The sequence below is a fragment of the Balaenoptera acutorostrata genome, chromosome 2 (genome assembly GCF_949987535.1).
Source record: "Balaenoptera acutorostrata chromosome 2, mBalAcu1.1, whole genome shotgun sequence".
Classification (NCBI taxonomy): domain Eukaryota; kingdom Metazoa; phylum Chordata; class Mammalia; order Artiodactyla; family Balaenopteridae; genus Balaenoptera; species Balaenoptera acutorostrata.
In genome coordinates this window covers 66,890,224-66,903,541 of record NC_080065.1, presented here as the reverse complement: position 1 = coordinate 66,903,541, position 13,318 = coordinate 66,890,224, and the positions used below count along the sequence as shown (strand labels likewise).

At 42.2% G+C, this 13,318-nt stretch overlaps 1 protein-coding gene across 1 annotated transcript in view; it reads right to left on the bottom strand.

Moving 5' to 3' along the window:
* THBS4 (thrombospondin 4) overlaps positions 1–1,781 on the bottom strand; it is a 50,950-nt gene extending 49,169 nt beyond the window's left edge. Inside the window, exon 1 of the mRNA XM_007179779.3 lies at positions 1,534–1,781. Within this exon, the coding sequence (XP_007179841.1) occupies positions 1,534–1,621 (88 nt within the window). The 5' untranslated portion in view covers positions 1,622–1,781. The remainder of the gene's footprint in view (positions 1–1,533) is intronic.
* Positions 1,782–13,318: the final 11,537 nt, after the last annotated feature.

Sequence of the window (13,318 nt, the reverse complement as noted above, 5' to 3'; positions counted from 1 at the left end):
AGAAAGGACAAGCTCATAGACACAGAGAACAGACTGATGGTTGCCAGAAGTGGGGTGGTAGTAGTGGTGGTGGGGGTGAAATGGGTGAAGGACGTCAAAAGGTACAAGCTTCCAGTTATAAAATAAATAAGCCATGGGGATGTAATGTACAGCGTGGTGACTATAGTTAATAGTACTGTATTGCACATTTGAAAGTTGCTAAGAGAATAGATCTTAAAAGTTCTCATCACAAGAAAAAAATCTGTAGTCATGTGCGGCAATGGATGTTAACTGGACTTATTGTGGTGATCATTTTGCAATGTATACAATTATCAAATCATTATGTTGTACACCTGAAACTAATATAACATTATATGCCAATTATACATTAATTTTTAAAAAAGGCTTCCTTTCTTACCTTCCTAGAAGCAAGGTCACAATGAATAAATACTATAAAGTACAGCATTTTAAACATTTCAACCCAAACTAAAAGCAGTTCAGTACCCCCTGAAAACACAATTCTGGTTGCCTGGTCTGGAATCAAAATGAGTTATCTGGTGAAATGCAAAGTTTAAATGGGTAATTACTGCAGTGGGAGGGGAAGGGAATGGAGAGCACCAGCACAGGCATTCTTCATTCTGCCTTCCTAGAATTAGCAATTCTTACTTCAAGTTACGTGTCTCTTCCAGCTTTATTTTCTTAGTCAGTAAAAATTAACCCCAGGCATCAATTCAAACAGATGAAGGTCATCACTGGATAGCCAGTTAAAGCCCTGAGATGTTTTCTTGCTTAAATAATTTCTTCCTTTTGGTCTTTCCAAAATTCTGTTTAAGCTTGTGCTTTCTGCCCAACAGTTCTTTTCACCCCATCTCACAAAGGGGTTTGAAGACTGATCATCCAGGTGGCTTTTCAAATTATTAATCAACTTATTAACCTCTTTGTAGAGAAAGACCCATTTCTCAGCCTTCCAGTTCAATTCACCTCAAGAATCAAGAGACCAAGCCAACTCCCAAAGGAGGCTTTGGGGTCCCAGCAAAGTTGGAGCAGAAAAAGGCAAGTGGCAGGGCAATACAGCAATACTGCACCTTTCTTGGGGATATCAGCCTCAGACCACCTGGGCGGAACATCGCTCCTGCCGCGTCGAAGGATTTAGGATGCTGGGCTGAGTGGAGGGCCGGTCAGAGAGAGCCGCGGGGGACGAAATTCGGATTTCACCCTACTTCAAACAGGACGTGTTCGAGGTCTAGGGCCGCGCCGTAAGCTTGGAAACCCCACGTCTTTGCCTAGACTGAAAATAGGTTTTGCATCCCCCAAACTATTGTATAGGGAATTGGTCTCATCGCTGGATAATCTAATCTCCGAAAATTCTAATCTTTAATTATCGTTTCCAATCACAATAAAAAACAGAGAGGTGCCGAGCGAGGCCCCAAGAGCCAGGGGCCGAGCCGCGCGCGGAGCTGGTCCCTCCGTTCGCCCAAGTGGAGCGCGGGACGGCGGACTCCGTGACCGAGGGACCCTGGCCCGTGGCTCCCGCCCCGGCTCGCTCCCACTTACCCTGGGGGGTGGCCTGGGCGCCGGACCCCAGCCACGGCTGCAGGGCCAGGTGCAGCAGGAGCAAGGCGGCTCCGCGCGGGGCCAGCATGTTGGCTCTTCCTGCTCCCCGCGGGCGCTCGGGACTCACGGCTCCGCGGGCCCTGCCTGGGAGTGCGGACGGCGCGCGGCCCCTCGGTCGGGCTTCCCGCGCGCAGCGCAGGTGAGGCGAGCGCGGCGTCCGGGCTGCCGTCGGGGGCGGTGCTCGCGTCCTGGCGCCGCGGAGCTGAGCGCGCTGGCGGTGGGCAGGGCGCTTTATGGTCTGGCTGGCCGGGGTGGGGGAGGGCCGAGGCCTGGGCGGCCTACTTGGCTGGGATCCCCTTTGGCCGGGAAGTATGGGGGCGGCCGGAGCGGGGAGCGTGGGCGGCAGGGAGAGAGAGGCGTGAGCTTCGGTACTGGGGATGGGAAGGAGCCCTGGGCCGACCCGATCCTGGGTGGGTGGGCGTAGTCGCCGGGCCCGGACGGACGAGGGGGTTAGGAGGATGCGAAGGGCGAGGATGGGTAGTCGGGGGGCTGGTGAGAAAGTGAGGACACGCAGGACAGAGAAGAAGGACAAGAGCGGGGCAAAGGAGGAAGAAAGTGACACTGACCCGCTAGCTTTGGGCACCATCCATCCCCCACCTCTTCTTTTCTAAACAGAAGAACATCGTTTTGTCAGGCTCTTAACGCCCATCTTGGGTTCCCTTCCCAACGAGCCCTGAAGGCTCTCCGGGAACTTCTGCCTCCTAAGGTGGTCCGGAGAACAACTGGTTTCTTTTATTTCTTCAATCTTTTCTTGAATACTTCAAATGATGAATATTTTCCCCATCAAGTTTTGAGACGTGAACGGTGAATGTTTCAAAGTTTTTGAGTTTTTAATGGAAATAAAACACATCTCAAGGAATCCATCCAGACAGAACCATTTATAGGATGGTAGTGTTTTATGGAGAATTTTTCAGTCCGGTTTCCAAACACTCTGCCCACTTCTGTTCCGCCCTCCCAAAAGATTCCAAGTGACAGTTTAAAGCTATGAGAGTAGGACCTAAAAGAGAGGGAAGGAACATAAGGAATTAGTCTTCCTCCTAGGCAAAGCCCCCTAAATATAATGTGGATTAATTAGAGGAAAAAATATTTCAGAACAATGGCAAACTTTTCCCTCTTAAACAACCTTGACTAATGGAGAAAATCCAGCAAAGTATTTATATCCCTATCTTTAAGTCTCAAAGAATTCCATTTCAAAGTTTAAGAAGCTATCTGCCATAAGCTGGAAGATTAACTCATCATCTTATTCCCAAACTGTGATAGAATAACCCCTCACCAATTATGATTCCATTTACAGCTAATGACCTGAAAACTTGTGAGCTATATTCAGAGCTCCTTTCTATTTGAGGTCTAACATAGTTCTAATCCAGGCTTCATTTAATGCCACATTACACTAAGTCTCTGTATGGAGTGGGTCACCATATGTCTACATATAAGAGAGCACTGAAGAGACAAAGGGCACATGTTTCCAGCAATGTGGCTGTACACTAGTGAGATGGATTAGACTAGAGAATCTTCAAGTCACTAAACAGTGTCCTCAGGAGTGGCCTGGGTTGGAGGGAGCTCCAGGCTCCCAACTTCTGCTTTAAGCACAATGGCTTTGCTTGTATATGTTTTATGCAACGGACTTCGGAGTAAGTAGGACTAAGTTATTTGGAAGGCAGATACCATTTTTTTTTAAAGTCATCTTTGTTTAGTCATCTTTGCCAGGCATCCCCAAATCCTAGCAAATTCCCAGCAAAATAGCTTGCACAGGTAGGCACACAATAAATTTTGGTTGAAACTGGATGACTACTAAGTGTAACTGAGCAACAAAAGAATCAAATGACTTTCTGCTAGCCTAATAGAACTTATGATTTAGTTTTTAAAGAGACTGCATTTTTATGAGGCTATTCTTTGGGGAATCTCAGTCAGCTTTTTCTTCATGTTCTCAGAATCAAGAGGAAATTTGATTACAATAAAATTCATTAAATTGGCTGTGAAATATATGGTAAAGGAGGTGAAAGAGTTAATCTGTGTCTTTTCTGTGCCACCTCATTAAAGTATCTGTTGTTAACACTTACACTGAATTTTAATTTATTTTAATAATGTACTAATTTATTTAAATATTCCCCCATATCAGACTGAGCTCTTTTTTAACACTATCTCATTTATTTTCATAGTCCTAATTCCAAGTACAGTGCTGGCACTTGATAGTAAGTAGCTCATTGAATTGACTTTCCTTCTCTTGGTACTGTAAAGCAGGATAAGAGGTTGTGATATGTTAGTAATCCATTCGTGCCGTAGATTGCAAAAATGGCCCCAAAGCTTCACTGTTCTCTATATCTCTTTTGCTTTCCAGCTGTAACTCTAGGTTTGGCCGTGTAGTTTTCTTGGTCAATAAGAATTTAGCAAAACTCCTACAAGCAGAAGTAAAAAACATACGTGTGTGATTGGACTTGCTTACTCTTCCACCTCTGCCTTTGCCATGATAGTGTGGCTGTGCTAGCCTGTTGGAGGATGAGCCATGGAGCAGAGCCGAGTCACCACAGTCACCCTAAGCAAAGCCAGCTGAGATCTGCTCACAGCTGACGCACGCAGGTGAATAGGTTCAGGCAAGATCAGCAGAGCTGTCTTGTTGACTCCAGCCACGAGAGCAACAAACGTTTATTTTTTAAAATGTATTTATTTAATAAATGTATGTATTTATTTAGTTTTGGCTGCATTGGGTCTTTGCTGCTGCATGCGGGCTTTCTCTAGTTGCGGCGAGCAGGGGCTACTCTTCGTTGCAGTGTGGGGGCTTCTCATCGCGGTGGCTTCTCTCGTTGCAGAGCATGGGCTTCAGTAGTTGTGGCTCGTGGGCTCTAGAGCGCAGGCTCAGTAGTTGTGGTGCACAGGCTTAGTTGCTTCGTGGCATGTGGGATCTTCCCGGACCAGGGATCGAACTCATGTCCCCTGCATTGGCAGGCGGATTCTTAACCACTGCACCACCAGGGGAGTCCCTATTTATTTATTTTAAACATTTATATTTGTATGCCATTAAGATTTGGGGGTTGTTTACTATGTTTACTATTGTAACATTACGATCTTATTGTAGCAACTGATATACTAGGTTCCGTTCCATTTCTGATTATTGTTAACACAGAGTATGCCCCATTTTTGATGTTTGCTGACAGATTTCAAGCTTCAGCACTCCCCTTCCTCTTGGTCCCACATCTGAGCAACTTGTTAAGAAAGCCTGGGTGCTCCTTCCTTTGGTGCTGTGCAAGCCCTACATCATGCAAGGGAACACTCTCCCCAGCCCCACCCCCTAATCATCATGAACACCCCAAAGCCAGCCTCCTTTCCCTGCTCTCTCAAGCCATCTGCAGACCAGCTTGGGAGCCCATCCTGCTCTCACCAGAAAGCCTCCCTATGTGAGTAATAAACCTTTTCAAACTCTTTTGCAGCTGGGCGTGGGGATACCCATCCTGCTTATGCTCCTCCTGTTCTTCAGAAGGGGGAGAAGTTACTCGTATTACACGCTGCTATTTGGCACAGCTAAGTAGAAGCTTTACACATATTTGTTAATTGATATTTGAATAAAGCTATCATTAGTTATGTCAAGTTTTCCACTTGAATTTCTTTTTTAACGTCTTTATTGGAGTATAATTTCTTTACAGTGGTGTGTTAGTTTCTGCTTTATAACAAAGTGAATCACCTATACATATACATATATCCACATATGTCCTCCCTCTTCCGTCTCCCTCCCACCCTCCCTATCCCACCCCTCTAGGTGGTCACAAAGCACCGAGCTGATCTCCCTGTGCTATGTGGCTGCTTCCCACTAGCTATCTATTTTACATTTGGTAGTGTATATATGTCCACGCCGCTCTCTCACTTCATCCCAGCTTACCCTTCCCCTTCCCCATGTCCTCAAGTCCATTCTCTACATCTGCGTCTTTACTCCTGTCCTGCCCCTAGGTTCTTCAGAACCTTTTTTTTTTCTCTTAGATTCCATGTATATGTGTTAGCATACAGTGTTTGTTTTTCTCTTTCTGACTTACTTCACTATGTATGACAGACTCTAGGTCCATCCACCTTACTACAAATAACTCAATTTCTTTTCTTTTTATGGCTGAGTAATATTCCATTGTATATATTGTGCCAGATCTTCTTTATCCATTCATCTGTCGATGGACACTTAGGTTGCTTCCATGTCCTGGCTATTGTAAAGAGAGCTGCAATGAACTTTGTGGTACATGACTCTTTTTGAATTATGGTTTTCTCAGGGTATATTCCCAGTAGTGGGATTGCTGGGTCATATGGTAGTTCTATTTTTAGTCTTTTAAGGAACCTCCATACTGTTCTCCATAGTGGCTGTATCAATTTACATTCCCACCAACAGTGCAAGAGGGTTCCCTTTTCTCCACACCCTCTCCAGCATTTATTGTTTGTAGATTTTCTGATGATGCCCATTCTAACCAGTGTGAGGGATACCTCATTGTAGTTTTGATTTGTATTTCTCTAATAATTAGTGATGTTGAGCATCCTTTCATGTGTTTGTTGGCAATCTGTATATCTTCTTTGGAGAAATGTCTATTTAGGTCTTCTGCCCATTTTTGGATTGGGTTGTTTGTTTTTTTGATATTGAGCTGCATGAGCTGCTTGTAAATTTTGGAGATTCTTTGTCAGTTGCTTCATTTGCAAATATTTTCTCCCATTCTGAGGGTTGTCTTATCGTCTTGTTTGTGGTTTCCTTTGCTGGGCAAAAGCTTTTAAGTTTCATTAGGTCCCATTTGTTTATTTTTGTTTTTATTTCCATTTCTCTAGGAGCTGGGTCAAAAAGGATCCTGCTGTGATTTATGTCATAGAGTGTTCTGCCTATGTTTTCCTCTAGGAGTTTTATAGTGTCTGGTCTTACATTTAGGTCTTTAATCCATTTTGAGTTTATTTTTGTGTATGGTTTAAGGAAGTGTTCTACTTTCATTCTTTTACATGTAGCTGTCCAGTTTTCCCAGCACCACTTATTGAAGACGCTGTCTTTTCTCCATTGTATATTCTTGCTTCCTTTATCAAAAATAAGGTGACCTTAGGTGGGTGGGTTTATCTCTGGGCTTTGTATCCTGTTCCATTGATCTATATTTCTGTTTTTGTGCCAGTACCATACTGTCTTGATTACTGTAGCTTTGTAGTATAGTCTGAAGTCAGGGAGCCTGATTCCTCCCGCTCCACTTTTCTTTCACAAGATCGCTTTGGCTATTCAGAGTCTTTTTGTTTCCATAAAAATTGTGAAGTTTTTTGTTCTAGTTCTGTGAAAGATGCCATTCGTAGTTTGATAGGGATTGCACTGAATCTGTAGGTTGCTTTGGGTAGTATAGTTATTTTCACAGTGTTGAGTCTTCCGATCCAAGAACATGGTATATCTCTCCATCTGTTTGTATCATCTTTAAAACTCTGCAAGCCAGAAGGGAGTGGCAGGGCATATTTAAAGTGATGAAAGGGAAAAACCTACAACCAAGATTACTCTACCCAGCAAGGATCCCATTCAGATTCAACAGAGAAATTAAAACCTTCACAGACAAGCAAAAGCTAAGAGAATTCAGCACCACCAAACCAGCTTTACAACAAATGCTAAAGGAAGTTCTCTAGGCAGGAAACACAAGAGAAGGAAAAGACCTACAATAACAAACCCAAAACAATTAAGAAAATGGTAATGGGAACATACATATCAATAACTACATTAAATGTAAATGGATTCAATGCTCCAACCAAAAGACATAGACTGGATGAATGGATACAAAAGCCAGACCTGTCTATATGCTCTCTACAAGAGACCCACTTCAGACCTAGGGACACATTCTGACTGAAAGTGAGGGGATGGAAAAAGATATTCCATGCAAATGGAAATCAAAAGAGAGCTGGAGTAGCAATTCTCATATCAGACAAAATAGACTTTAAAATAAAAACTATTACAAGAGACAAAGAAGGACACTATATAATGATCAAGGGATCAATCCAAGAAGAAGATATAACAATTGTAAATATTTATGCACCCAACATAGGAGCACCTCAATACATAAGGCAAATGCTAACAGCCATAAAAGGGGAAATCGACAGTAACACAATCATAGTAGGGGTCTTTAACACCCCACTTTCACCAATGGACAGATCATCCAAAATGAAAATAAATAAGGAAACACAAGCTTTAAATGACACATTAAACAAGATGGACTTAATTGATATTTATAGGACATTCCATCCAAAAACAACAGAATACATTTTCTTCTCAAGTGCTCCTGGAACATTTTCCAGGATAGATCATATCTTGGGTCACAAATCAAGCCTTGGTAAATTTAAGAAAATTGAAATTGTATCAAGTATCTTTTCCGAACACAACGCTATGAGACTAGATATCAGTTACAGGAAAAAAATCTGTAAAAAATACAAACACATGGAGGCTAAATAATCCACTACTAATTAAGCAAGAGATCACTGAAGAAATCAAAAAGGAAATAAAAAAATACCTAGAAACAAATGACAATGAAAACACGATGACCCAAAACCTATGGGATGCAGCAAAAGCAGTTCTAAGAGGGAAGTTTATAGCAATACAATCCTACCTCAAGAAACAAGAAATGTCTCAAATAAACAACCCAACCTCACACCTAAAGCAATTAGAGAAAGAAGATCAAAAAAACATCAAAGTTAGCAGAAGGAAAGAAATCATAAAAATCAGATCACAAATAAATGAAAAAGAAAGGAAGGAAACTATAGCAAAGATCAACAAAACTAAAAGCTGGTTCTTTGAGAAGATAAACAAAATTGATAAACCATTAGCCAGACTCATCAAGAAAAAATAGAAGACTCAATAGAATCAGAAAGGTAAAAGGAGAAGTAACAACTGACACTGCAGAAATACAAAGGATCATAAGAGATTACTACAAGCAAGTATATGCCAATATAATAGAAAACCTGGAAGAAATGAACACATTCTTAGAAAAGCACAACTTTCCAAGACTGAACGAGGAAGAAATAGAAGATATAAACAGACCAATCACAAGCACTGAAATTGAGACTGTGATTAAAAATCTTCCAACAAACAAAAGCCCAGGACCAGATGGCTTCACAGGCAAACTCTATCAAACATTTAGAGAAGAGCTAACACCTATCCTTCTCAAACTCTTCCAAAATATAGCAGAGGGAGGAACACTCCCAAACTCATTCTACGAGGCCACCATCACCCTGATACCAAAACCAGACAAAGATGTCACAAAGAAAGAAAACTACAGGCCAATATCACTGATGAACATAGATGCAAAAATCCTCAACAAAATACTAGCAAACAGAATCCAACAGCACATTAAAAGGATCATACACCATGACCAAGTGGGGTTTATCCCAGGAATGCAAGGATTCTTCAATATATGCAAATCAATCAACGTGATACATCATATTAACAAATTGAAGGACAAAAACCATATGATCATTTCAATAAATGTAGAAAAAGCTTTTGACAAAATTCAACACCCATTTATGACAAAAACCCTCCAGAAAGTAGGCATAGAGGGAACTTACCTCAACATAATAAAGGCCATATATGACAAACCCATAGCCAACATCATTCTCAGTGACAAAAAACTGAAACCATTTCCTCTAAGATCAGGAGCAAGACAAGGTTGTCCACTCTCACCACTATTATTAAACATAGTTTTGGAAGTTTTAGCCGCAGCAATCAGAGAAGAAAAAGAAATAAAAGGAATCCAAACTGGAAAGGAAGAAGTAAAGCTGTCACTGTTTGCAGATGACATGATCCTATACATAGAGAATCCTAAAGATGCTACCAGAAAACTACTAGAGCTAATCAATGAATTTGGTAAAGTAGGATACAAAATTAATGCACAGAAATCCCTTGATTTCCTCTTTGATTACTTCAGTGATCTCTTGGTTATTTATTAGTGTATTATTTAACCTCCATGTGTTTGTATTTTTTACAGATTTTTCCCTGTAATTGATATCTAGTCTCATAGCGTTGTGGTCAGAAAAGATACTTGATATGATTTCAACTTTCTTAAATTTACCAAGGCTTGATTTGTGACCCAAGATATGATCTATCCTGGAAAATGTTCCAGGAGCACTTGAGAAGAAAGTGTATTCTGTTGTTTTTGGATGGAATGTCCTATAAATATCAATTAAGTCCATCTTGTTTAATGTGTCATTTAAAGCTTGTGTTTCCTTATTTATTTTCATTTTGGATGATCTGTCCATTGGTGAAAGTGGGGTGTTAAAGACCCCTACTATGATTGTGTTACTGTCGATTTCCCCTTTTATGGCTGTTAGCATTTGCCTTATGTATTGAGGTGCTCCTATGTTGGGTGCATAAATATTTACAATTGTTTTATCTTCTTCTTGGATTGATCCCTTGATCATTATATAGTGTCCTTCTTTGTCTCTTGTAATAGTCTTTATTTTAAAGTCTATTTTGTCTGATATGAGAATTGCTACTCCAGCTCTCTTTTGATTTCCATTTGCATGGAATATCTTTTTCCATCCCCTCACTTTCAGTCTGTATGTTTCCCTAGGTCTGAAGTGGGTCTCTTGTAGAGAGCATATAGACAGGTCTGGTTTTTGTATCCATTCATCCAGTCTATGTCTTTTGGTTGGAGCATTTAATCCATTTACATTTAATGTAGTTATTGATATGTATGTTTCTATTACCATTTTCTTAATTGTTTTGGGTTTGTTACTGTAGGTCTTTTCCTTCTCTTGTGTTTCCTGCCTAGAGAAGTTCCTTTAGCATTTGTTGTAAAGCTGGTTTGGTGGTGCTGAATTCTCTTAGCTTTTGCTTGTCTGTAAAGGTTTTAATTTCTCTGTTGAATCTGAATGAGATCCTTGCTCGGTAGAGTAATCTTGGTTGTAGGTTTTTCCCTTTCATCACTTTAAATATGTCCTTCCACTCCCTTCTGGCTTGCAGAGTTTCTGCTGAAAGATCGGCTGTTAGCCTTATGGGGATTCCCTTGTATGTTATTTGTTGTTTTTCCCTTGCTGCTTTTAATATTTTTTCTTTGTATTTAATTTTTGATAGTTTGATTAATGTGTGTCTTGGCATGTTTCTCCTTGGGTTTATCCTGCATGGGACTCTCTCCGCTTCCTGGACTTGATTGACTATTTCCTTTCCCATATTAGGGAAGTTTTCAACTATAATCTCTTCAAATATTTTCTCAGTCTCTTTCTTTTTCTCTTCTTCTTCTGGGACCCCTATAATTCGAATGTTGGTGTGTTTAATGTTGTCCCAGAGGTCTCTGAGACTGTCCTCAATTCTTTTCATTCTTTCTTCTTTCTTCTGCTCTGCAGTAGTTATTTCCAGTATTTTATCTTCCAGGTCATTTATCTGTTCTTCTGCCTCAGTTATTCTGCTATTGAGTCCTTCTAGAGAATTTTTAATTTCATTTATTTTGTTGTTCATCATTGTTTGTTTGCTCTTTAGTTCTTCTAGTTCCTTGTAAAGTGTTTCTTGTATTTTCTCCATTCTATTTCCAAGATTTTGGATCATCTTTACTATCATTACTCTGAATTCTTTTCAGGTAGACTGCCTATCTCCTCTTCATTTTTTTGGTCTGGTGGGTTTTTACCTTGCTCCTTCATCTGCTGTGTGTCTCTCTGTCTTCTCATTTTGCTTAACGTAGTGTGTTTGGGGTCTCCTTTTTGCAGCCTGCAGGTTTGTAATTCCTGTTGTTTTTGGTGTCTGCCCCCAGTGGCTAAGGTTGGTTAAGTGGGTTGTGTAGGCTTCGTACACAGTGGAGGGGACTGGTGCCTGTGTTCCGGTGGATGAGGCTGGATCTTTTATTTCTGGTGGGCAGCACCGCATCTGGTGGTGTGTTCCGGGGTGTCTGTGACCTTATTATGATTTTAGGCAGCCTCTCTGCTAATGAGTGGGCTTGTGTTCTTGTCTTGCTTGTTGTTTGGCCTAGAGTGTCCAGCACTATAACTTGCTGGTCATTGAGTGGAGCTCGGTCTTAGCATTGAGATGGAGACCTCTGGGAGAGCTTTTGCTGTTCGATATTACATGGAGCTGGGAGGTCTCTGGTGGACCAAAGTCCTGAACTCGGCTCTCCCACTTCAGAGGCACAGGCCTGACATGCGGCCGGAGCACCAAAGCTCTGTCAGCCACATGGCTGAGAAGAAAAGGGAGAAAAAAAGAAAGAAAGAAAGAAAAAATAAAATAAAATAAAATAAATTTATTAAAATAAAAAATTAAACAAAATTATTAAAAATTAAAAAAATTTAAAAGTAATTAAAAAAAAGGAAGGAGGAGAGCAACCAAACCAAAAAAGAAATCCACCAATGATAACAAGCGACAAAAACTATACTAAAGAAAGAAGAAAACACAGAACCCTAGGACAAATGGTAAAAGCAAAGCTATACAGATAAAATCACACAAAGAGGCACACACATACACACTCACAAAAAGAGAAAAAGGGAAAAAAAATATATCTATATATTAAAAAAAAAAGGAAGAGATGAAGCAAATTAATAAACAAATCTACCAATGATAATAAACTGTAAATACTAAACTAAGATAAACATAAAACCAGAAACAAATTAGATGCAGAAAGCAAACCCCACTTCTACAGTTGCTCCCAAAGTCCACTGCCTCAATTTGGGATTATTCATTGTCTATTCAGATATTCCACAGATGCAGGGTACATCAAGTTGATTGTGGAGATTTAATCCGCTGCTCCTGAGGCTGCTGAGAGAGATTTCCCTTTCTCTTCTTTGTTTGCACAGCTCCTGGGGTTCAGCTTTGGATTTGGCTCTGCCTCTGCATGAAGGTCGCCTGAGGGCATCTGTTCTTCTCTCAGACAGGATGGGGTTAAAGGAGCAGCTGATTAGGGGGATCTGGCTCACTCAGGCCGGGGGGAGGGAGGGGTATGGAATGCGGGGCGAGCCTGTGGCGGCAGAGACCAGCATGACGTTGCACCAGCCTGAAGCGCGCTGTGCATTCTCCTGGGGAAGTTGTCCCTGGATCATGGGACCCCGGCAGTGGCGGGCTGCACAGGCTCCCGGGAGGGGCAGTGTGGATAGTGACGTGTGCTTGCACACAGGCTTCTTGGTGGCCGCAGCAGCAGCCTTAGCATCTTATGCCCATCTCTGGGGTCCGTGCTGATAACTTCAGCTCGCGACCATCTCTGGAGCTCGTTTAGGCGGTGCTCTGCATCCTCTCTCCTCGTGCACCCCGAAACAATGGTCTCTTGCCTTTTTGGCAGGTCCAGACTTTTTTCCTGGACTCCCTCCCGGCTAGCAGTGGTGCACTAACCCCCTTCAGGCTGTGTTCATGCAGCCAACCCCAGTCCTCTCCCTGGGATGTGGCCTCCGAAGCCCAAGCCTCAGCTCCCAGACCCTGCCCGCCCCGGCGGGTGAGCAGACAAGCCTCTCAGGCTGGTGAGTGCTGTTCGGCACTGCTCCTCTGTGTGGGAATCTCTCCGCTTTGCCCTCCACACCCCTGTTGCCACGCTCTCCTCCATGGCTCCGAAGCTCCCCCCTCTGCCACCCGCAGTCTCCACCCACGAAGGGGCTTCCTAGTGTGTGGAAACCTTTCCTCCTTCACAACTCCCTCCCAGTGGTGCCGATCCTGTCCCTATTCTTTTGTCTCTGTCTTTTCTTTTTTCTTTTGCCCTACCCAGGTACATGGGGGGGTTTCTTGCCTTTTGGGAAGTCTGAGGTCTTCTGCCAGCATTCAGTAGGTGTTCTGTAGGAGTTGTTCCACATG